The following is a 26,173-nucleotide window of genomic DNA, read 5'->3' as shown; positions in this document are numbered from 1 at the left end:
TGAAATATTTTGTAGATTAATACAAGAAGGTTGGGATGTGGCAATGGGAAGTGGGGAGAAATGTTTTACAGGTCAAAGGACATCAGTGGAAGGGCACAAGTGTCCTCATGGCTCATCTTTGTCTCTCCTTCAGGGCCTCTAGCCCAGTGCCCTGCTCTTAATATATTAATAATTAGTTGAAGAAAGGTACAAGGAGAAGATCAAAGTACAATGTGCCAATGCAAATCCTCTGAAAAAGAAGGATTCGACCTTCCTCTTCTTCCTTTTGCCTGTATCAATTGCCTCTATCTTCAGTATTCATAATTCATATTATTACTATAAAAATTTAGAAGCATGGGCAGGTCTTTTCAAATATTCTGTTAGCCCACATATCCAGATTTTAAAATTTGGATGATAATGTCACTAGATTACTAATAATTAGGTATATTATACTTTTTCTTTATTCTGTTTATTTATTTTAAAATTGTAAAACTTTTTATTTAGATAATTTAAAACATACACAGACGAGTATATTGAATCCCCATGTACTCATCACCCAGCCCCAATAATCACCAATTCATGCTTAAGCCTGCCCAGTCTACGTCCTATCTACTTTTCTTGTTCCCCAAATTCAGACATTGTATTTCATTTGTAAATATTGTAGTATATATAACTAAAAGATAAGGACTCTGTTTTAATATAACCACACTACCGTTATCATATCATATAATAATAATAATAATTTCTTAACATTATCAAATATCCACAAAGTGTTTAAATGTCCAGTTGTTTCCTACATGCCACAAAACTTTGTTTGAATCAGGATCCAGTTTTACATATTGCAATGGCTGATGTATCTTTTAAGTCTCTTTTAGTCTGTAGAGTACCCTTCTATCTCTGTTTCCTGCCCTGCAGTTTGTTTGTTGAAGAACCAAGTTATCTGTCTGGTAGAGTTTCTCAGTCTGGACTGGGCTGATTGTATCTCCATCATGTGATTTGATATGTCCCTCTATCTTCTATGTTTCTTTTAAGAAGGATTTAGGATCCAGATGATGGTTTAATGTATATTTCTTCTAATTAACCTGGGATCTAAACCATTATAATATTCTGTATATGACATAGAATCCATTGTGAGTTCTAATCAACTAATTGGGGTATAATATTATATTTATAGCTAATATAGTAGTGCTAAATAAGTTTTAGCCTTAATTACAGAAATGCCCCAACATGAGACTATATCTAGAAAGAGGAGTTCTTTCATAATAAAAAGGAATTATCCTAGTGATGAGAGGATTTTTATGTGAAATAAGATGAACCGTGGAAATGCTTAAATGGCTTATCTAATCTAAGTTATCTTTGTGTTTAAAATGATATTTATAAATATTTAAATTTGTTTAATTTAAATTTATATTTAAATTTAAATAATATTTATATTTTAAATAAATTATAAATAATAATTTATTTTATTTTAAAATAAATTTATTTATTTTAAAATAATATAAGTATTTTATAAATGTTTAAAATATTATTTTAAATATTTTAAATATTTTAAATAATATTTTAAATATTTTAAATATTATTTTAAATATTATTTTAAATATTTTAAATATTATTTTAAATATTTTAAATGTTTTAAATATTATTTTAAATATTTTAAATATTTTAAATGTTTTAAATATTATTTTAAATATTTTAAATGTTTTAAAATATTTAAAATAATATTTCAAATTTAAATGTATTTAGAATAATATTTATATTTTTAAATATTTAAAATTTTATTTATAATAAAATAAATTTATAAATGATATTTATTTATAAATAATTTATTTAAAAATATGTATTTTTAAATGTTGAATTTTCTTAAACCTGTTTGTTTAGGAAAGTTTGCAGGCAGTTTGACTAGATAGCATGTTGCTGTAAAGAAACTAACATATAACTTCCCTTTAAAATTTTTATATCATTCTATTAGCTTTAAACTGTTTCTAGAAGATGGCATTTTGGATCTTTAAAAAAAAATCTCTGAGAGCTCAGACTTCTCGTGAAAATGGTGTTAATTCATACATGGAAGAACGAGACATACTTTTGGCACCAAAAGATTTAAATATATATATATATATATGTATATGTATATATGTATATGTATATATAATATATGTTATATATATATAAGTGTGTGTGTGTGTGTGTGTGTGTGTGTATATATATATATATATAAGACTCATCTGGACTCAAAAACAAGATAAAGATCTCTGTGGACCAGAAACAGAACAAAAATGCAGTGTGGAGTCTCAGACCTACTTCAGGTCCAGAAGCAGGCAGGAAAAGGCAGTGAGGAAAGTTGCTCCTGCTGGCTAAGGAAACTGAAAGTATTAATACTTGAAGTGAGACAAGGGACTAGATCCAAGTGTCTGTTTGAGATCAGAGCCTGGGGGTCTATGAGGTAGCTCCTTTCTCTCCATCCTGAAAGGAGACCTAAAAAATCTACAGCCACCCGCTACATGGGGTTTCATATGTGTAGTTGTAGGCCTAGGAAATTTGAAGACACCACCTGCAGTCAGCAGCCTGCTCGATTCCAGAGGGCACTATTCACATAGACCCAGAGTTGTGCAGTACACAACCTGCAGTCATATAGCTGTGGCCTTGCAGACAAAGCTCAGCCATTTCACTAAGGGCATTCCTGTTGTAATTAACAACAGCTGACTACTGGCCGGGCACGGTAGCTCATGCCTGTAATCCCAGCACTTTGGGAGGCCAAGGCAGGTGGATCATGAGGTCAGGAGATCGAGGCCATCCTGGCTAACATGGTGAAACCCTATCTCTACTAAAAATACAAAAAAATTAGCCGGGAGCGGGGAGGAGCCAAGATGGCCGAATAAGAACAGCTCCGGTCTACAGCTCCCAGCGTGAGCAACACAGAAGATGGGTGATTTCTGCATTTCCATCTGAGGTACCGTGTTCATCTCACTAGGGAGTGCCAGACAGTGGGCGCAGGTCAGTGGGTGAGCGCACCGTGCCCCAGCCGAAGCAGGGGCGAGGCATTGCCTCACTCGGGAAGCGCAAGGGGTCAGGGAGTTCCCTTTCCAGGGGTGACAGACAGCACCTGGAAAATTGGGCCACTCCCACCCAAATACTGTGCTTTTCCGACAGGCTTAGGAAACGGTGCACCAGGAGATTATAGCCTGCACCTGGCTCTGAGGGTCCTATGCCCACGGAGTCTCGCTGATTGCTAGCACAGCAGTCTGAGATCAAACAGCAAGGTGGCAGCGAGGCTGGGGGAGGGGCGCCCGCGATTGCCCAGGCTCGCTTAGGTAAACAAAGCAGCTGGGAAGCTCCAACTGGGTGGAGCCCACCACAGCTCAAGGAGGCCTGCCTGCCTCTGTAGGCTCCACCTCTGGGGGCAGGGCACAGACAAACAAAAAGACAGCAGTAACCTCTGCAGACTTAAATGTCCGTCTGACAGCTTTGAGGAGAGCAGTGGTTCTCCCAGCACGCAGCTGGAGATCTGTGAACGGGCAGACTGCCTCCTCAAGTGGGTCCCTGACCCCTGACCCCCGAGCAGCCTAACTGGGAGGCACCCCCTAGCAGAGGCAGACTGACACCTCACACTGCCGGCCGGGTACTCCAACAGACCTGCAGCTGAGGGTCCTGTCTGTTAGAAGGAAAACTAACAAACAGAAAGGACATCCACACCAAAAACCCATCTGTGCATCACCATCATCAAAGACCAAAAGTAGATAAAACCACAAAGATGGGGAAAAACAGCAGAAAAACTGGAAACTCTAAAAAGCAGAGTGCCTCTCCTCCTCCAAAGGAACGCAGTTCCTCACCAGCAACGGAACAAAGCTGGATGGAGAATGACTTTGACGAGCTGAGAGAAGAAGGCTTCAGACGATCAAATTACTCCGAGCTACGGGAGGATATTCAAACCAAAGGCAAAGAAGTTGAAAACTTTGAAAAAAATTTAGAAGAATGTATAACTAGAATAACCAATACAGAGAAGTGCTTAAAAGAGCTGATGGAGCTGAAAACCAAGGCTCGAGAACTATGTGAAGAATGCAGAAGCCTCAGGAGCCGATGCGATCAAATGGAAGAAAGGGTATCAGCCCTGGAAGACGAAATGAATGAAATGAAGCGAGAAGGGAAGTTTAGAGAAAAAAGAATAAAAAGAAATGAGCAAAGCCTCCAAGAAATGTGGGACTATGTGAAAAGACCAAATCTACGTCTGATTGGTGTACCTGAAAGTGACGGGGAGAATGGAACCAAGTTGGAAAACACTCTGCAGGATATTATCCAGGAGAACTTCCACAATCTAGTAAGGCTGGCCAACATTCAGATACAGGAAATACAGAGAACGCCACAAAGATACTCCTCGAGAAGAGCAACTCCAAGACACATAATTATCAGATTCACCAAAGTTGAAATGAAGGAAAAAATGTTAAGGGCAGCCAGAGAGAAAGGTCAGGTTACCCTCAAAGGGAAGCCCATCAGACTAACAGCGGATCTCTCGGTAGAAACCCTACAAGCCAGAAGAGAGTGGGGGCCAATATTCAACATTCTTAAAGAAAAGAATTTTCAACCCAGAATTTCATATCCAGCCAAACTAAGCTTCATAAGTGAAGGAGAAATGAAATCCTTTACAGACAAGCAAATGCTGAGAGATTTTGTCACCACCAGACCTGCCCTAAAAGAGCTCCTGAAGGAAGCGCTAAACATGGAAAGGCACAACCGGTACCAGCCACTGCAAAATCATGCCAAAATGTAAAGACCATCGAGACTAGGAAGAGACTGCATCAACTAACGAGCAAAATAACCAGCTAACATCATAATGACAGGATCAAATTCACACATAACAATATTAACTTTAAATGTAAATGGACTAAATGCTCCAATTAAAAGACACAGACTGGCAAATTGGGTAAAGAGTCAAGACCCATCAGTGTGCTGTATTCAGGAAACCCATTTCACATGCAGAGACACACATAGGCTCAAAATAAAAGGATGGAGGAAGATCTACCAAGCAAATGGAAAACAAAAAAAGGCAGGGGTTGCAATCCTAGTCTCTGATAAAACAGACTTTAAACCAACAAAGATCAAAAGAGACAAAGAAGGCCATTACATAATGGTAAAGGGATCAATTCAACAAGAAGAGCTAACTATCCTAAATATATATGCACCCAATACAGGAGCACCCAGATTCATAAAGCAAGTCCTGAGTGACCTACAAAGAGACTTAGACTCCCACACATTAATAATGGGAGACTTTAACACCCCACTGGCAACATTAGACAGATCAACGAGACAGAAAGTCAACAAGGATACCCAGGAATTGAACTCACCTCTGCACCAAGCCAACCTAATAGACATCTACAGAACTCTCCACCCCAAATCAACAGAATATACATTTTTTTCAGCACCACACCACACCTATTCCAAAATTGACCACATAGTTGGAAGTAAAGCTCTCCTCAGTAAATGTAAAACAACAGAAATTATAACAAACTATCTCTCAGATCACAGTGCAATCAAGCTAGAACTCAGGATTAAGAATCTCACTCAAAACCGCTCAACTACATGGAAACTGAACAACCTGCTCCTGAATGACTACTGGGTACATAACGAAATGAAGGCAGAAATAAAGATGTTCTTTGAAACCAACGAGAACCAAGACACAACATACCAGAATTTCTGGATTGCATTCAAAGCAGTGTGTAGAGGGAAATTTATAGCACTAAATGCCCACAAGAGAAAACAGGAAAGATCCAAAATTGACACTCTAACATCACAATTAAAAGAACTAGAAAAGCAAGAGGAAACACATTCAAAAGCTAACAGAAGGCAAGAAATAACTAAAATCAGAGCAGAACTGAAGGAAATAGAGACACAAAAAACCCTTCACAAAATTAATGAATCCAGGAGCTGGTTTTTTGAAAGAATCAACAAAATTGATAGACCGCTAGCAAGATTAATAAAGAAAAAAAGAGAGAAGAATCAAATAGATGCAATAAAAAATGATAAAGGGGATATCACCACCGATCCCACAGAAATACAAACTACCATCAGAGAATACTACAAACACCTCTACGCAAATAAACTAGAAAATATAGAAGAAATGGATAATTTCCTCAACACATACACCTTCCCAAGACTAAACCAGGAAGAAGTTGAATCTCTGAATAGACCAATAACAGGAGCTGAAATTGTGGCAATAATCAATAGCTTACCAACCAAAAAAAGTCCAGGACCATATGGATTCACAGCCGAATTCTACCAGAGATACAAGGAGGAACTGGTACCATTCCTTCTGAAACTATTCCAATCAGTAGAAAAAGAGGGAATCCTCCCTAACTCATTTTATGAGGCCAGCATCATCCTGATACGAAAGCCGGGCAGAGACACAACCAAAAAAGAGAATTTTAGACCAATATCCTTGATGAACATTGATGCAAAAATCCTCAATAAAATACTGGCAAACCGAATCCAGCAGCACATCAAAAAGCTTATCCACCATGATCAAGTGGGCTTCATCCCTGGGATGCAAGGCTGGTTCAATATATGCAAATCAATAAATGTAATCCAGTATATAAACAGAACCAAAGACAAAAACCACATGATTATCTCAATAGATGCAGAAAAGGCCTTTGACAAAATTCAACAACCCTTCATGCTAAAAACTCTCAATAAATTAGATATTGATGGGACATATCTCAAAATAATAAGAGCTATCTATGACAAACCCACAGCCAATATCATACTGAATGGGCAAAAACTGGAAGCATTCCCTTTGAAAACTGGCACAAGACAGGGATGCCCTCTCTCACCACTTCTATTCAACATAGTGTTGGAAGTTCTGGCCAGGGCAATTAGGCAGGAGAAGGAAATAATGGGTATTCAATTAGGAAAAGAGGAAGTCAAATTGTCCCTGTTTGCAGATGACATGATTGTATATCTAGAAAACCCCATTGTCTCAGCCCAAAATCTCCTTAAGCTGATAAGCAACTTCAGCAAAGTCTCAGGATACAAAATCAATGTGCAAAAATCACAAGCATTCTTATACACCAATAACAGACAAACAGAGCCAAATCATGAGTGAACTCCCATTCACAATTGCTTCAAAGAGAATAAAATACCTAGGAATCCAACTTACAAGGGATGTGAAGGACCTCTTCAAGGAGAACTACAAACCACTGCTCAAGGAAATAAAAGAGGATACAAACAAATGGAAGAACATTCCATGCTCATGGGTAGGAAGAATCAATATCGTGAAAATGGCCATACTGCCCAAGGTAATTTACAGATTCAATGCCATCCCCATCAAGCTACCAATGACTTTCTTCACAGAATTGGAAAAAACTAAAGTTCATATGGAAACAAAAAAGAGCCCACATCACCAAGTCAATCTTAAGCCAAAAGAACAAAGCTGGAGGCATCACACTACCTGACTTGAAACTATACTACAAGGCTACAGTAACCAAAACAGCATGGTACTGGTACCAAAACAGAGATATAGATCAATGGAACAGAACAGAGCCCTCAGAAATAATGCCACATATCTACAACTATCTGATCTTTGACAAACCTGACAAAAACAAGCAATGGGGAAAGGATTCCCTATTTAATAAATGGTGCTGGGAAAACTGGCTAGCCATATGTAGAAAGCTGAAACTGGATCCCTTCCTTACACCTTATACAAAAATCAATTCAAGATGAATTAAAGACTTAAACGTTAGACCTAAAACCATCAAAACCCTAGAAGAAAACCTAGGCATTACCATTCAGGACATAGGCATGGGCAAGAACTTCATGTCTAAAACACCAAAAGCAATGGCCACAAAAGCCAAAATTGACAAATGGGATCTAACTAAACGGAAGAGCTTCTGCACAGCAAAAGAAACTACCATCAGAGTAAACAGGCAACCTACAAAATGGGAGAAAATTTTCGCAACCTACTCATCTGACAAAGGGCTAATATCCAGAATCTACAATGAACTCAAACAAATTTAGAAGAAAAAAACAAACAACCCCATCAAAAAGTGGGCAAAGGACATGAACAGACACTTCTCAGAAGACATTTATGCAGCCAAAAAACACATGAAAAAATGCTCACCATCACTGGCCATCGGAGAAATGCAAATCAAAACCACAATGAGATACCATCTCACACCAGTTAGAATGGCAATCATTAAAAAGTGAGGAAACAACAGGTGCTGGAGAGGATGTGGAGAAACAGGAACACTTTTACACTGTTGGTGGGACTGTAAACTAGTTCAACCCTTGTGGAAGTCAGTGTGGCGATTCCTCAGGGATCTAGAACTAGAAATTCCATTTGACCCAGCCATCCCATTACTGGGTATATACCCAAAGGACTATAAATCATGCTGCTATAAAGACACATGCACACGTATGTTTATTGTGGCATTATTCACGATAGCAAAGACTTGGAACCAACCCAAATGTCCAACAATGATAGATTGGATTAAGAAAATGTGGCACATATACACTATGGAATACTATGCAGCTATAAAAAATGATGAGTTCATGTCCTTTGTAGGGACATGGATGAAATTGGAAATCATCATTCTCAGTAAACTATCACAAGAACAAAAAACCAAACACCGCATATTCTCACTCATAGATGGGAATTGAACAATGAGAACACATGGACACAGGAAGGGGAACATCACACTTTGGGGACTGTTGTGGGGTGGGGGGAGGGGGGAGGGATAGCATTGGGAGATATACCTAATGCTAGATGATGAGTTGGTGGGTGCAGCGCACCAGTATGGCAAATGTATACATATGTAACTAACCTGCACATTGCGCACGTGTACCATAAAACCCGAAGTATAATAATAATAAATAAATAAATAAATAGCAAAAAAAAAAAAAAAAATTAGCCGGGTGTGGTGGCGGGCCCCTGTAGTCCCAGCTACTCAGGAGGCTGAGGCAGAAGAGTCTCAGCTTGAACCTGGGAGGCGGAGGTTGCAGTGTGCCGCATATCACGCCATTGCACTCCAGCCCAGGAGGCAGTGCAAGACTCCATGTCAAAACAGACAAGAAACAACACCTGACTACTGAGAGCAGTGTTTTTCCTCCAGCCTTCTCAAGTAGAGGTGTTTTTCTTTGATGCGCTGCGTATCACTAGATCTGGTTAGATGTCTTCCTTACTCCTGCTGATTCTAGACCACTACAACCTCCTCTTCCCTAAAAAACTCTAGCTCCTTTGAAACACTTGTCATCAGACTACTCCCCTCTTTACAGTCATTCCTCCTACTCCTTGAAGAGGTGAGCAAAAATATTCGTGTCTTTTTCTTCGTCACTAGTTCTGGAATTGTTTTTTAAGTTCTTTTTAAACAGTCTGAAAGATAAGAACTATTTTCACTTTAACATTACCATAGTAACATTCACATTTCCCCAGTCTTTTCCTAAGTCTTTCTACAGTAACAGATCACATTTGTCCAATTATTTTCTAAATATGTTTTTCTAGTTGGTTTGTTTTTATCAGGAAATAAAGCCCCACATTGCATTTAATTTGTCTCTTAAGTCTTTTTAAATCTGAAACAACTTCTTATTATTTATTTACTTACAATTTATTTGTTAAAGGAACCAGGTTATTCTGTTGAATTTCCCACATTCTGTATTTGACTGATTCCATCTTTGTGGTATGATTACATTTATTTATTTTTATTTACTTATTTATGTATTCATTTTTTCAAGACATGCTCTCACTTTATCACCCAGGCTGGAGTGCAGTGGCACAGTCACAGCTCACGATAGTCTTGACCTCCCAAGCTCAAACGATCCTCCCACTTCAGCCTGCCGAGTAGCTGGGACCACAGGCGTCTGCCACCACACCTAGCTAATTTTTTTTGTTTGTTTTTTGTAGAGACAGGGTCTCACCTTGTTGCCTGGGCTAGTTTCAAACTCTGCCCACCTCAGCCACCCAAAGTGCTGGGAATAAAGGCATAAGCCACCACGCCCAGCCTTGATTACAATTAATATGTTCATTTATCCTGTGTTTCCTCTAGACTGGTCATTGGGTTTAGAGCCTTAGGTGATGCTGTGCACTTCCTGTTGCATCACATCAGGAGGCACATATGTCTGCTTGTCTCTCTTTTAGTGATATTAAGATTTGATCACTGTGTTCAGGTATTATAAACCTGATTCATCTATCACATAGCTTCCCACTGGGTTTTGTACCTTAATGTTTTTAGCTGCCATTAATGATAGTTGTTTAGACCTATTTTTCATTGGGGGTTGTGAAATAGTAACATTGTAATTCTGTCATTCCTTCCACATTTATTAGCTAGAATTCTTCTATAAAATACTTAGCCTCCTCAACCATTAGGTTACCCTGTGGGGAATGGTAACAAATACTGAATTATTTTCCTGTTTGCCAGTTTTCAAGTAATAAGTTGGTTTTCCTAGCATGCCCAGTGAATTTCTTTTTTCTTGTCATTGATGTTATCATGATAAACTTGTAGATTTTAACATTTTCTGTGTGTTTCAACCCATCGTGGTTATTCTCTTTAATGCTCAAATTGTCTCATGTTTGGCCAGTTGGCTCCTATGTTCTTTTGACTGATTTCAATAGCTTCCTTGCTTTCTGGTGTGACAAGATGTTTCAGGCTTCTTTTGTACATTTCCCATCTAGACTTGGAATCAACCATTTTTCCATGAGGGCCTTGCTCCTTTTGGAGGGAAATGTTATTTATAGACCACAATCAGATCTGTAAATAACGTGTATTCATTGCTACTGATTTGGTCATTACTTCTAGACAAAATTTTTTTTTCGTTTTTCTTCTTACTTGAGTCTACACTGGGAAGAAATGCTTTTGTTTTTGACCGATAAAAATACATCACGAGTTTATGCTGAGGTTTCTAATTTAAATTTAAGATTATAGAGTTTTACTCTTGATTTTTTAAGAGCAACTCTCTCTGACCAGAAAATTTTGATTCCTAAAAACATTATATCCCAAAATATAGTTTGAAAATAACAATATTATTCTAATAATATGTTACTGAACACTGTTTAGGATTTCTTGTTTTTTTTTAAATGTGAGAAAATCCATATATCTTCATATTCTTCCCTTTCTTAGATAAAAGGTATCATACTATACATGCTGTTCTGCATCTTGAATTTTTTTTTTTTTGAGATGGAGTCTTGCTCTGTCGCCTAGGCTGGAGCGCAGTGGCGCGATCTCAGCTCACTGCAAGCTCCACCTCCCCAGTTCATGCCATTCTCCTGCCTCAGCCTCCTGAGTAGCTGGGACTACAGGGGCCTGCCATCACGCCCGGCTAATTTTTTGTATTTTTAGTAGAGACAGGGTTTCACTGCATTAGCCAGGATGGTCTCGATCTGACTTTGTGATCTGCCCGCCTTGGCCTCCCAAAGTGCTAGGACGACAGGCGTGAGCCACCGCACCTGGCACATTTTTTCACTTTACTACATCTCGTGGACATCTATAGATCTTCCTTATTCCTTTTTATAGCTGTATAATATTCCCCTGTGTGACTATATCATAGTTTATACAACCTGTCCCTCATCAATAGACGTTTAGGCTATTTCCAGTCTTTTGCTATTACTAATAGTGCTGTAGTGATAGTCTGTGCATATGTTATTTTATAGTTTTGCTTATTTATCTTTGGGATGGAACTCTAGACATGAGATTGCTGGGTCAATATTTTGGTGGAGATGGGAGTTAGAGAGCAGATAGTAAAAAAACATAACATACCTGTTTATTCTGTTTGTGCTGCTGTAACAAAATACCATAATCTGGGTAGCTTATAAACAACAGAAGTTTATTTCTCACAGTTTTGGAAGCTGGGAGTCCAAGATCAAGGTGCCAGCAGATTTAGTGTCTGGCAAGGACCTACTTTCTAATTCATATATGGTGCCTTCTTGCTGTGTCCATGCTTGGTGGAATGGGCAAGGCAGCTCTCTGGGTCCTCTTTTATAAGAGCACCAATCCCATTCATAAGGGCTCACAACCTTCCAAAGGCTCCACCTGCTAATACTGTCATATTGGTGATTAGGTTTCAAAATATGAATTTTTAAGACACAAACATTTAGATCATGGCAGTGCCTGGTAGGCATAAGTACTTCTTTGAAGTACTTATAAGAAGTTTGATTTACCTTCCTATTTTTCTTTCTGTACTTTTCATTGTTCATTAATATTATAATTGTCACATTATATTTAGAAAAATGGTAACATTTTGAGGAGAACTTAAAGCAGTACTAATTTCTAGGTATACTTACTTTTTTTCCCTATATTTCTCCTCTTAACTATACTGCCATTCGCATTCTGTTATTGACCAGAGATTAGGTAAATTTAACTTGCTCAACATTTTTCTTAATTTCTTGCAATTTGTTCTCAACTTTAAGATTTTTTTCCAATACTGCCAAATATTAAAATCCTTGCAAAATAGTCTGTTACAAATTTTATGATAAATCTGACTGTCATAAGCAAATCTCTCTTTGTTAGTTGCTGCTTGGCTTTTTTAGACACTGTCTTTGTGTTTTTGCATATGGAAATACCTTTCCCCACTCCCTGCAGCAATTGGTTTGTTTACCAATACCTCCTACCCCACTTTTGATTTTTAAAGCAATTATGTCTCTTCTTTTAGAATGTATATTTTAAAGTAAAATCTAACACCAAAAAGAGATATTCTTACCGTTTTGGGCAGAAATCACATAGAATCTTTCCAACTTCAATATGCCACCCTCCTTTGACTATATCTCAGTGTTGGAATATTTTTTATATCACTCCATTGCTACATCATTAAGTTTGGCTTGCAAGTTAGAAATCTCTGTAGGTCTTTTTGTTCTTATTTCTAAGAGATTTTCTGTATCTATGCTTTGTCAGTTGGTTTTTTAATATTAGGTATACTATCTTATGCCTAGTTTCTATTAAATTCTTTTTTATATGATTAGGTAATCAGTAGTGCATTTAATTTTTTGTGTTTCAAAATCTTGCTAACTTATCTAAATAAAATTTGGATATGTTATAATGTTTATTGGTATTTTATTTTTCCTCGTTTAGGTTCGTAATGTTCTTAATGATGCAGTGGATTTACTGGAATTCCGTGATAGAGTCATTAAAGCATCTTTGAACTATGCACACTTAGTTGTTTCAACGTCTCTTCAATGTTACGTGTTCTCGTAAGCATCTTGCATTTCTTAAAAATTCAGAGTTTTGTCTGTCTGTGCTGAGGAGTTTATTTTCAGGATTTCACATCAGCGTGGTTTGGTTTAAGCTTAACTTTCTCAAAACCTCAGCTATCCTGAACTACCTCAAACCCGGAAGTGAGAGAAAGTGAACTTAGAGCAGTGAAAATATATCTAACAAGGTTTGTACATCAACAGTTAATAGACAAGCGAGACGCAATGGCTCATGCTTGTAACCCCAGCACTTTTGGAGACCAAAGCAGGAGGATTGCTTGAGAGCAGGGGCTTGAGACCAGCATAAGCAACACAGTGAGACCCCATCTCTACAAAAAATTTTTTGAATTAGCTGGGTGTGGAGGTGCGCACCTGTGGTCCTAGCTTCTCAGGAGGCTGGGACTAGAGGATTGCTTGAGCCCAGGAGGTCTAGGGTGCAGTGAGCTGTGATCCTACCACTGCACTCCAGCCTGGACGACAGAGTGAGACCCTGTCTTAAATAATAAATAATGGCTTTATTTAACAGTTGACTTACAAAATTCTTGAAAATGTAATAACTAGTACAGGCTGGCTCTAGCATACTACCAGTTGATTCCTCAACTATCCAGAAAACTCACATAACCACTATAATACTTTCAAGAGTTAGAAATAGTTAAGGATTTTTTAAAAATTTTGTCCTTATAGATTTATAACATTATGTAGTTATAGTTTAGTCATTGAATATAAAATTGAGGATGGAGACTATATGTGTCTCATTCACCACTGTATACCTAGCACCTAGCACAGTGCCCAACATGTTGTGGCTACTTAATAAGTACTTTTGAATGAATAAATGAATTAAAATATGTAAAGTATAGCATCATCTTGGTATCCAAGTCTAGTAGTACACAACACAAAGGTATTTAACTTAATTAACAACTGCTGCAAGTATATATTTAAAAATTCCCACTCATTATGTGTAAACCTGCCACTAATCAGAATTTGCAATTTGGGACAAATAGCCAAATCTGGAGTAATGAAATAGAAGAAACAGAGTCGAGTGGATAAAGAAATAAGCAATTTAATTTTATGTGAGTTTTTTTTTTTCCCCCCTTACATGAGAGCAAAAGAGGAACAGTAAGAATTTGGGAAGATTCAAAAAAGATAGTATGTTAAGCAGTTGAGATGTGGGGAAGGGATTATAGAATGTGAGAAAATCATACAATCACTTTAATGCAGATAGATGTTTGAATAATTAATTTTCATGGGGCAGGGGAAAACAGAGATCTTTTCAGTTCAGTGTTTGTTTGAAGAAAGGTAAGGCTCTTAACTTCCCCATAATAACTTCCCCATTATCCTACTAGTTATAGTGGCAAGGACATAATGTTTGAATCTGTAGGATTAGTATTATTAGGTGTTACATGTATTAGAGAAGTTGCCTTTAAAAATACCCAAAGTTTAGCAGCCGTTAAGTTTTTTGGTCACTCTACTTTTCCCTTACAAGTTAATGTGTGGCAAATGTAAGATTGCTTTTCTTCTTTTGTGATTGAACCTTGCCTCCCCTTTTTGATTGTCAAGACACTTATTAAGGTACAAAATGTTAATACCAGGATGCAGCAGTGGTAATGAAATGCAAGGATGCAGTAGTGGGAATGAATCACCACCAAAACATATTTCATAAAGTTTTAAAAACCTAGTAGCATTTTAGATAATAATGACTATCATTTATTGAGCAACTGTTATACTTTCATGTTTATTATTATTCTCATTTGAAAGCTGAAGCTAAAGGACATAGAGAATGATTAGATAACTTACCTTACATCAGATTATTGACTTGGTTACTAAAGGAAAGCAGGGATTTGAATACAAGTTCTTAATAACTGTTGGCTCTTTTTTAGTAATAAAAATACAATTTTAAAAACAGACATGCAAGTAATTTACTGGTTTATATGAAAAGAAGTTCCAGAAAAAGAAAACAATATATAAGCATTCTACATTAAATTTTCATTTGATTTTTCAGATAATTATATTGAAAATATTATTGTTCTATTCAGCATTTATAGCTTAGGGAGTTTATGTTTCCATGGCATTTATATATCTCTCAGTTGTCAGAAATCTCAGATATTTTCTAAGGGGATATTAAACCCTCACATAATCACTACTTTTCTTACCAACTCTCTTGACAAAGAATGAAGGTTAGTTAATAAAGTATTTTGTGATTTTTTTCTAAAGTACAAAAGCATATATCTTTATCATATCTATGAACCCCAGACTAATTAATAATTACTAAATCAGTAATTAGTAATCACTAATTATTAGCAGTAATTTATTTATTTTGCTTTGTCCATGTATTTACTTACTGAAATGATTATCAGATTCTTTGCATTAGCCAAGATTAGTTGCCTACTAGTTTGCTTACTCACTGCTTCCTTCCCCTTCCCTCCTTCATCTTCTGGATTTGAACATGAGATTTAATCTGAGGTAGAGAATTGGCTTTATGAAAATTACTGAGAGAAATTCAGAATATATAGAAGTAATAAAACTTATTTTAAACTGTGGAACAATTTTTATTATTTAAGGATAGGTTTTTCTGTTTGTAAATGTTCTCTTTACCCACCCTGATCTTTGATTCATGTTACCCTATAAAAACAAAATGATCTGTTTGTTCATTTATTAATCCATTTATCAATAAGCATGTTCATGGCTTACATTTATATAGTATTTTAGAGTTTACAGAATGCTTCACAGAAATCTTTTCATTTCAACCCAACAATAACATTGGGAGGCCTGCAGGAAAAATAATCATGTTTATCATATTACTGTTATTACAGTTTCTGTTTTTCTGGTACCTGCTTTATAACAGGTCTTTTGCCAGACACAACGTAAGTCATCATTATCCCCATTTTACAAATAAGGAAGCTAATGCTTAGCAGGTTAAGCTTGTTAAGATCAAGTGGGCCAGCGCGGTGGCTCATGCCTGCAATCCCAGCACTTTGGGAGGCGGAGGCGGGTGGATCATGAGGTCAGGAGATCTAGACCATCCTGGCTAACACGGTGAAACCCCGCCTCTACTAAAAATACACAAAATTAGCCGGGCGTGGTGGCGGGCGCCTGTAGTCCCAGCTACTTGGGAGGCTGAGGCAGGAGAATGGCGTGAACCTGGGAGGAGGAGCTTGCAGTGAGCGGAGATTGTGCCACTGCCCTCCAGCGTGGGCGACAGAGCAAGACTCCATCTCAAAAAAAAAAAAAAAGAAAAAATCAAGTGGCTGACAGGTGGTGAAACCATATTTCTAATCCAGATATGTCTAACAAAAATCTATCATCTCTTCATTATGCCATGCTGCTACTGTTTTTAGAATGAGAATCATTAGATGACTTGCCCAAACTCACAGAGCCAATAAATGGCAGAACTCAAACTTAGAATTCCTCAGTTCACATGTTGTAATACCTACAGTAAACATTTATTGGATTCCTATTATGTGCTAATTGCTGGGAATACAAAGTCTCTGCTTTTTAGTTGGGGATACAGACATATAAGTGAATAATTTCAGAACAATGCACCAAGTGCTGTAATAAAAGTATGTGTATAATTGCTATGAAACTGAAGTAACTTTATTTAAAATGAATACCAATCTACTTATTTAAAAGTATTTGGTATTTTAAATGTTGATAAATATCCATTTTACTTGTCTTTTAGCACGAAGAACTGGAACACACCAATTATATTTGATCTCAAAGAAGGAACTGTTAGTTTAATTCTGCAGGCAGAAAGGTAATTTATTATGTTTAACTATTGGATCTGGGGTTAAAATAAATAGCATTAAAGCACTCTTTAATAAAAACATCCAATTAAAAGAATGGTATACCAGTCATTTAGAACCAATCTGTTTCTATTTTACATTTTAGAAGAAAAAGAAAAGAATAAAAAAGTTATTTAAATCAGTGATTCTGAAACATTTTAGTCTCTGAATTTCTTAACAGTCTTAGAAAATTATCGAGGGTTATATGTGGGTTAAATATATCAGCATTTACAGTATTAGAAATTAAAACAAATTTTAAAGCTATTTATTTTAAATGATGAGAATAAACTCATTACAAGTAAACATGAGTAATGACATGAGAGAATGAGAGCAGCACAGGTTAATAACTGTTAAAGAGTTTTTACCTCGTAGTCCCCCTATTTTCTATTCTGCTCTTTTCTGCTTTGTTTTAAATATTGGTTGAAACTCTTTGGTTTCATGGGCCCACTGGGCTGTGACCTGAAGTTTGAAAACTAGTTTTCTCTACTAAGACATTCAGTGTATACAGGACTAAGAAATGCCAGGCAATTAACTGGAGTAAATTAGGAATAGCTATTACTCAAGAACCTACACTTTTCCATGAAAACTGTCAATTAGTCTCTTGAGTACAGTGATAGCCTACTGAATCAGAGGAGGACTTAGACAGCTACAACCCAATAAAACTTGTTAAAAATTATGAAAATATAATCGACAGTTGCCTAAAATATCTACCCATAAAACATTTGCACCAAAACCATGTGCTTTATTCCTCATTCCTCATCATGTAGGCAACTCTTAATAGTGTTTATTATCAGGTCTTCTAGCCCACAGCTTTTTATAAATAGAAAACCAGAAGAAGAAAGGTACTGGTGGGCTGTTAGAGGCTGGCACAATGACAGGAACAAAAGTAGCTGCCTGGCAAGGGAACATGGAGAAAACTAAAAGCACAGAACTGTGTAGCTGAGTAGTATAATGATTCTGTGCACCAACAGATTCTTATGAGTATCAAAGTTATCAGTTAAATAGTTAGTGAAAAATGTGATCACCATATTGATGACCTTGAGTGACCAAGTAAATGTTATATCAAATTTTATGTTATCTATTTAATGAAATTGAAATGTATCAATTATTTAATTATATCATAAATTTTTTAAAATAAGTCATTTTTGTCATTTAAAAGGTAAGATATCAGCTATCTAAAAAACCATATTTCTGAAATGCTTTTTACTCTTAACAGTTCCAAATAAATTCATTTATACATTATTTATAAATGTATTTTTTGAATATACTCTTAATAAAGACATATATTAATGGCATAAATAGCCAAAAAATTTAGTTACTGCCTATCATTGGTCTTATTTATGTATATAGAGATGTTGCCCCTTCAAATAGGGTGTTTACTGACAAGCAGGTTAAAAGCTATAGTGTCTTATTGGAAAAGAAAATGCTTTTAGACTGAGACAAAGGAATACATACTAATATATGTCACTTTGTCAAGTTTAGCAAATATTGTTTTCATAAACCAATATGTATGACCATACACTAGTATGTAAGGGCCAAACCGTTCAATTAAATAAACTACCTACCAACCCTCAAGTATTAATTTAATTGAAGTGTATGTGGTTGGTGTTAATTAGATACTAATTTTTCATTGGTTTTGGCATTTATTTCCTTTTCGTTTCCATAGCAAAAAAAGAACATTTAGCAATTCCTAAATCAAGGACCAGTTCTGAATCAAGGATATTTAAAACATTAAACATAAGATTTTGAAAAGTAATGTCTTCAGCATTAAGGAAACAGGCACACCAATATAGCCATAGTATGTGTGTAAATCAATACAACTTTTCAAAGGGCAATATAACAAGATATATTTAAAAATTTTAAATGTATGCTCTTTAATCCAGTAATTGCACTTCTAGAAGCTGTACTAAGGAAATAAGTAGGGCAGACATATGGAGATGTATATACACTGTAGACATTCTTTAAAACAGTGAATAATTTGAAACAAATGTATATCAGGAATGAGTGAGTTAGTAAAGTTCTGGAAGTTTATACTTTGCCGTAGTTATCTCTATGGAGGCAGGATCTCAAGAGGTCTTTTGTTTTCTCTGTATTGCTTGAATTATTTTGTACAATATTCATAAATTTTCAAAGGAAAAATATAACAGCCATAAAATATTTATGTTATGAGTTAATAAAAAATTAACTACAGAGAGCCCTGTGCCTTAAATATGGTTGTCAGCATAGCAGATGAATCTGACCCTGTGGCAAAAAAACAGGAGTTTTTAGATATGAATACATACTGATAGTCACCTTATGATTTTAAAGTCACAACTGCCTTATTTTAATAAATGCTTGCCCTAATGTTAATTTTTTTAGTTATTTTCACTGCTTTAGACTTTAACCACTAATTAATCTTTAATTATTTTTAGCATAATCTTTAGTTATAAAATATATATTAAGACTGTTTCATGAAACAAATAGCACCTGGCATTAAAATGACTGTATTGTAAATTAGACGATTTTTTGATTGCCTTTGTATAGAATATTCTTTAGGAAAGGAAATGAATTGTGGGTATAATGTAAAAGAAGTCAGAATTTTAGTGTATAGGGTGGTGATTATGGACATTTTCATTTTTCTTCTCCTACTTCATCATAAAAAAAAAACCCAGAAAACAAACCAAAACAACCAATGCTGGCTTTCAGTGTTTGAAATGTTTTATTCCTTATATATCTACACATTTATATTAATTGTAAGATTTAGATTTTTTTCCCAAGGATAAACTATTCTGTAATATAAAAACGAAAATAAAGTACACTCCTATTTGAGAATCTATTTCTATTCTTTATTTTTTAGACATTTTCTTCTTGTAGATGGTAGTAGTATCTATTTATATTCATATGAAGGGCGCTTTATTTCATCTCCAAAATTTCCTGGAATGAGAACAGATATTCTGAATGCACAGACTGTATCTTTGAGTAATGATACCATAGCAATAAGAGACAAAGCTGATGAAAAAAGTAAGTACATTTTTATAATTTTTCCTGTCAAATATGAAATTTGTTAACACTATAAAATTTTCACAAATTAACTTACATTTTCTTATCTACCAGTACATCAACTTTATAGAAAAAGAATTATGAGCTTTCTAATTTGTTTTCAAAACATGAGTTAATTAAACAGCTGAAGTTGTCATACTATATCCAGTTAATAGAACAAACAGATATTGTCACAACATAAAAGATCAGTAATCAGGAAAAAAATCTTTATATAGTCAGTAGCTGTTGGTAGAGAGTTTGAACTTAATGTTGTGGTCCTAAAACTGTATATTAATGCTTAAGTTTTTGATCTTTTTAAATATTCTCTTTTTCTTCATTTGGTAACATAGTAAATATTGCACTTCATTGAACTATTTAATTTGTTTATATTTTTAAATTCATATTTTAAGTTAATTGAAAGAAAGGTATGAATAACTTAAATTTTCTGTTTAAAAATCTAGGCCACATTAGTAGTTATAAATAAATATAAGTATGTCAGGTGTTTTGGGTTACATAGTACAATGAAACCATTTTATTAGGGCATATGTGTATCACAGATTCACTCATCCAGCAAGTATTATTGAGTGCTTACTATGTGGCAACTACTTGTCTAGAAGTTCAGGATACAATGGTGAACAAAATTAGCAAATAAAAATTAAAATTTAATAAATATATAATAAATTGTCAGGTAATGATACATGCTATGAAGAAAACTAGCGCAGGGTGAGAGAATAAAGCATTGTGAAGGTGGGGCAGGGGAATGACAGACAATCAAGTGCAAGGATTCTGAGGTGAGAGTAACTGGCATGTTAAAGGAACTGCCAGAAGGCCATGTGACTGGGTCAAAATGAGCTAGGTAAAGAGTGGGAAGAGAGGACAACGTGGAGATAGGCAGGAACCAGATCATGCAAAGACTTGGCCATGGTGAAGATGTGGGCATGGAGGAAAGAGAGAAGGCAAGCATATTATCGTAGGTTTTTATCCTGAGTAAATGAGATGGAAGACAGAGAAGGAGGTCATTTGGAGGGGGTCGGTCTGCAAACCAAGAGTTGATTTCGGTCCTGGTATGTTTAAATCTTTCTTAGACAGCCAAGCAGGGATGAGAGTGAACAATAGGATAAACAAGTCCAAGGCTCGGGAGAGAGGTTGGGACTAGAGATATAAATTTGGTGGTTATTGGTATACTGCTAGTGCTTAAAGCCATAACACTGAATGAAATCAGTGGGAAGTAAGTGTACACAAAGAAGAGGACCAAACACAGCACATCAGTAATTAGGGATGAATAAAAGGAAGAGGAGCCAGTGAGGTAAGAGGAAAGTTAAGAGTGAGTGATCCCAAAAACCTAGTGAAAAATATTAAATATTAAATAATTGTTTCTGTTAATATATATCATGAAACACTGTACATTACTGTTACCAAAAAATCTGACTTGAATGTTAATTTTGTTAGTTCACACCACGAAAGACCTAATTCATGAACTAGAAACTGTCCTAATTTTTAATTTTCAGTACTTCAGATAACAGCATCTCTCATACTGGCAGGAAATATAACTCTCCTAAATAGAGCTTTTCTATCTCTTCATTTAGGCCTTCTCTGAGAGAAGATTTTTGGTAATTTTTTTTTAAAGGACTTCCTTTTTGGCTAAAAAAGAGGAAAAGAGAATGGAATAGTATAGTATCCAGATGGCAGACAGAATTAAGATAACTATAAATTGTAAAAATAATAGTAATTTGGAAGCCAGATTTTTGTTTTCAATAAACTTAAGATTGAAAGTCCTTGTGATCACTATGAGTTGTCTGTGCTTTCCTTATTCAACACCACATATTTTAGATAAAAGCTTTAATAAAGTACAGTCATTCCCTGCATAACAACATTTCAGTCAACAACAGACTGCCTATACCATAAGATTTTAATGGAGCTAAAAAATTCTTATCACCGAGTAATGTCATAGCCATTGTAATGTCATAGTGCATTACCTTTTTCTATGTTTAGACGTGGTTAGGTACACAAATACCATTGTGTTACAATTGTCCATAATATTCAGTACAGTAACTTGCTGTGTAGGTTTGTAGCCTAGTAGCAATAGGCTATATCATATAGCCTAAGTGTATAGTAAGTTATATTGTCTAGGTTTGTATAAGTACACTCCATGATGTCCACACAATGATAAATTGCCTAACGGCACATTTCTCAGAACATGTCGCCATCATTGAGCAAGGCATGGCAGTATATGTGTTCCCAACTGAATATACCCTATTCTGAAATTTTCTGTAGTTAATTCACATCTGGAACATATTTCATTATTCTTTAATCCATTGATAATTGATAGAATTTTAAAGCTAGAAAGAATTACTAACATTTACAGAAATATGAATTTATATGCCAATAAATTATCTGTTTTATGTAAGTTTTTATTGTTAAACAAGATAATTTTGTAACTCTGTTTTGCTGTAAATATAAACTTAAAAGACTAAAATAAAATTATTGTAGAACTTAAAATGAGGGGAAAATATTTTGTATGTTCCTTTTTTAAAAAAATTAGCATTTATTGATGGCTAAATAGAGGTAAATGCTAACAATAGGAAACACAATTGAAGTACCCGACATATTTAACTCTTAGAAGGGTGCCATCTGTATTTGATATCACTGGTTCCTTCCTAATTTGGGAGCTTCTTTATTTTTGTGTCAAGTGTAGTACTCTGTATTATAATAGGTGCTCCATAAATAGATCTTGGGTGGGTTTGAGTACCCCTTTTGGTGATTGATTAAGTACTAGTGCTGCTGTTTTTGCCTTCCTTCTTCTCCCTATTCACTTTGCACAGATATGCTATGATATTAGTGTGGTGATTATTTGAAACAAATGTCTAGAAGTTGGGGAGTAGTTACTCATGTTTCGAAGCAACTATTTCAACTCACAGCTCCTTAGTTGTTCATTCTGCCAGTTTCTATTACATGTTAACACTGAAAAACAGGACCAGCCTCCCATAGATCAGATGCACTTACAGTTGTGGAAAAAGTAGACAAGTTCATCCACATATCCCCAGCTTTTTATATATATAGTCAGAAAAAGGATGGAAGGCTGCGATTGTTTAAAAAGTTTATTAGTTTGCATAGCTATGAAAATAATAGGATTTAGCCAAACCCAAAGCATTTTTTAAATGAAAGACAAAAATTTTACATTTTTGTTTTCCTACTTAATTAAAAATTCTATTATAGTATTTTTCTTTTTTTATTTTTCATAATTGGCAATCTTAGAAGATAACTAAATGTTACAACATGATTTTTCTTGGTGAATATAGCGGTGACCTCCAACTTAACATCCTATGATTTACTAAAAGCTAATAATGTATTAAGTGCAATCCTCTGGAATTAAATTTCATGTTATACACATTGTAGCATTTTTATAATCTATATATGTTGTCCAATTTTTTTGGCTGAGTACTCAATGCCACTTCTGTCTTATGCCATTTCTATCTTTTCATTTCTTGTAATCATATTCATATGCTGTCATATAAAATTATTCTATTTATTAATCTTGGGCTGGAGTAATTTGAGAATTACTTAAAGAGAATCATCAAAATAATCTTGTTTTTTTTCTTTCCCAATAATCTTTTCAAAAGAGTAAACAGCAGCTACCAATACCACTGTTACGATTGAGACTAAGAGAAGCCTTGGTGAAACAGAGAAAGGGGCAGAGGCAGCATTTGTGCCAGGCTTCTTCAATAGAATATCTCCTGCAATTTTTACAACTTTACCTACCTACTTCATAACATCAGGGAAAGGTTGAGGCTGGAAATAGAGAACTATGAATTATCATTATTTAAATAGTGATTGATGCTGTATAATTAAATGATACCGGGGAAAGTATTTATAGTGAAAAGGCAGCAGAGAACAAAACCTTAAGATCAAGGGTTGTCAGATAAGGAGGAGCTAGCAAAGAAGAATGAGGAATGGTCCAAAATAGAAGAGAACTGGGAGAAAACAATGTTATGTGTAGCCCACATAAGAGTTTCAAGACAGAGAGGATAGTTAGAAGCGTCAGTGCTGCTGGGAGGTCAAGACTAAAAATAGACTCTTAGAGTGAGGACTAAAAATAGTCTTTGATTTGGCAACATATGGGTCATTGGTGACCCAGGCAAAGCCTTTCTATCAGTGTAGTAAGGTTGAATAGCAAATTGTCATAGGTTGAAGAATGGGTAGGAGTTGTAAAAACTGGAATAACTGTTGTTTCACAAAGTTTAGGGTTAAAAAAAGGCAAAGAGTTGTAATAGTGATTTTTTTTTTTTTTTTTTTTTTAGTGAGGATGATAACAGAGTTGTTTATACGCTGAGAATGAACCAGAGTAAAGGTGCAGGGGAAAGTGGGGACTGTTGATAGAATAATGTCTCAGAGAAAGCCAGGCAGATAGAATAACAATATACAGGTAAAGAATGTGGTAGGGATGGAGAAGTATGAGCAATAGACACTCCTTTGGCTGAAATTAGAATGTATGTGGTGAGGACCAGAACTATTATAAGTAAGTTTGGAGATAAATCTGAGGGAAATTGAGCTGTTACATCAAAAGTTACCAAAAGTTTATTTTTATATAGTGAAATTTTAAAATACTTACATGATCTTAATGAATACTTCATATCTATTTAGTGGCTTCCAGGCAGTTTTTTTTAGGATTGAAATTTATTTTTATTTGATTGTGATAGAAATAGTTAACATGAGATCTACCTTTTTAACAGATTTTTCAGGGTACAGTTCAATAGTGTTAACAGCTATTGAATACAATATAGGTACAATATAGGTACAATATAGGTACAATATAGGTACAATGTTAGACAGCAGATACCTGGAACTTATTCATCTTGCATTACTGAAATTTTATGCCCTTGATTAGCAACTCCCCGTTTCCCCTCCCTGCTGCCTCTGGCAACTGGATCTGCTTTTTGTTCCAATAAATTTGACTATTTTAGGATACCTTATATAGGTGGAATCATGCGGTATTTGTTCTTCTGTGACTAGCTTTTCAGTTAGCATAATGTCCGTCAGGTTCGTCCATGTTGTTACATATTGCAGGATTTCCTTTTTTCTTTGAAGACTAATAATAATCCATTGTACATATACACCACATTTTCTTTATCTGTTCATCTGTCAATGGATATTTAGGTTGTTTCTACATCTTGGTTATTGTGACCAGTGCTGCAATGAACATGGGAATGCAAATATCTCTTCAAGATCCTGATTTCAGTTCTTTCAGATAAGCACTCAGATATGGGATTGCTGGGTAGTTCTATTTTTAATTTTTTTTTTTTGAGATGGGGTCTCACTCTTTCGCCCAGGCTAGAGTGCACTGGTGCTCCACTGCAGTCTCAACATCGTGGGCTCAAGTGATCCTCCTGCCTCAGCCTCCAAGTATCTGGGCTACAGGCAGGCAGGCACCTCCATGCCCAGTTAATTTTTGTATTTTTATTAGAGACAAGGGCTCACTATGTTGCCCGGGCTGGTCTCAAACTCCTGAGTTTAAGCGATCCTCCCACTTCAGCTTCCCAAAGTGCTGGGATTACAGGCATGAGCCACCATGCCCAGCCTATTCTAATTTTTTGAGGAACCTTTGTAATCTTTTTCACAGTGGCTGTACTATTTTGCAGTCTCACTAGAAGTGGGCAAGTTTTCCAGTTTCTTCACATCCTCACCAACATGTTGTCTTCTTAAAGCAATAGCCTAACAGGTTTGAGGTGGTATCTCATTATGGTTTGATTTGCATTTCCTTGATGATTAATTACATTGAGCATCTTTTCATTTACCTGTTGACCCAAACATATGTTCTGTCTGTCTTAAAATCAACTCTTGATTATCTTTGGAAAATATTTAATCTTGAAATATCTGCCCTGTTTTATTACAGGAGCTGATCTCCCCCAACTATCAGTTAGATAAATCATTGCTAAGCAGCCCTTAAAAAGAAAAACACTTTAGAAGTAATGCTAAAATAATCATCTATTTTAAAGAATTATTTTACAGGCTGCACCTTATCTGCGTGTGTGCTTTTTCCTCCACTAACTCTAAAAATTAGGGGGCTTACTGGAGATATGGAGAGGATAGTTCTGAAAGCCTCCCTCAAGAGTTTAGGGAAATTCTCAGACTGGGAGCTTAGCTTAGCTCCCAAAGCAAGTGTTTGTGACAAATATAGGTTCTTCAAGACTTCTCCGTAGTTCTCTGGTATTCTGGAACTTTGAGTTGAATATTTTACAAT

General features: G+C 35.6%; 1 protein-coding gene across 5 annotated transcripts in view; it reads left to right on the top strand.

The window, feature by feature from the left end:
* Positions 1-26,173, top strand: part of IFT80 (intraflagellar transport 80) — a 144,665-nt gene that overhangs the window by 80,782 nt on the left and 37,710 nt on the right. For all 5 annotated transcript variants that reach the window (XM_054552932.2, XM_024244228.3, XM_063722311.1 and 2 more), the window contains 3 exons: positions 13,020-13,138; positions 16,815-16,889; positions 19,754-19,917. In XM_054552932.2, coding sequence (XP_054408907.1) covers positions 13,020-13,138; positions 16,815-16,889; positions 19,754-19,917 — 358 coding nt within the window. The remainder of the gene's footprint in view (positions 1-13,019; positions 13,139-16,814; positions 16,890-19,753; positions 19,918-26,173) is intronic.

The sequence above is a fragment of the Pongo abelii genome, chromosome 2, assembly GCF_028885655.2.
Source record: "Pongo abelii isolate AG06213 chromosome 2, NHGRI_mPonAbe1-v2.0_pri, whole genome shotgun sequence".
Taxonomy (NCBI): domain Eukaryota; kingdom Metazoa; phylum Chordata; class Mammalia; order Primates; family Hominidae; genus Pongo; species Pongo abelii.
The sequence above is the reverse complement of the archived record's forward strand: the minus strand, read 5'-3'. Positions and strand labels throughout refer to the sequence as shown.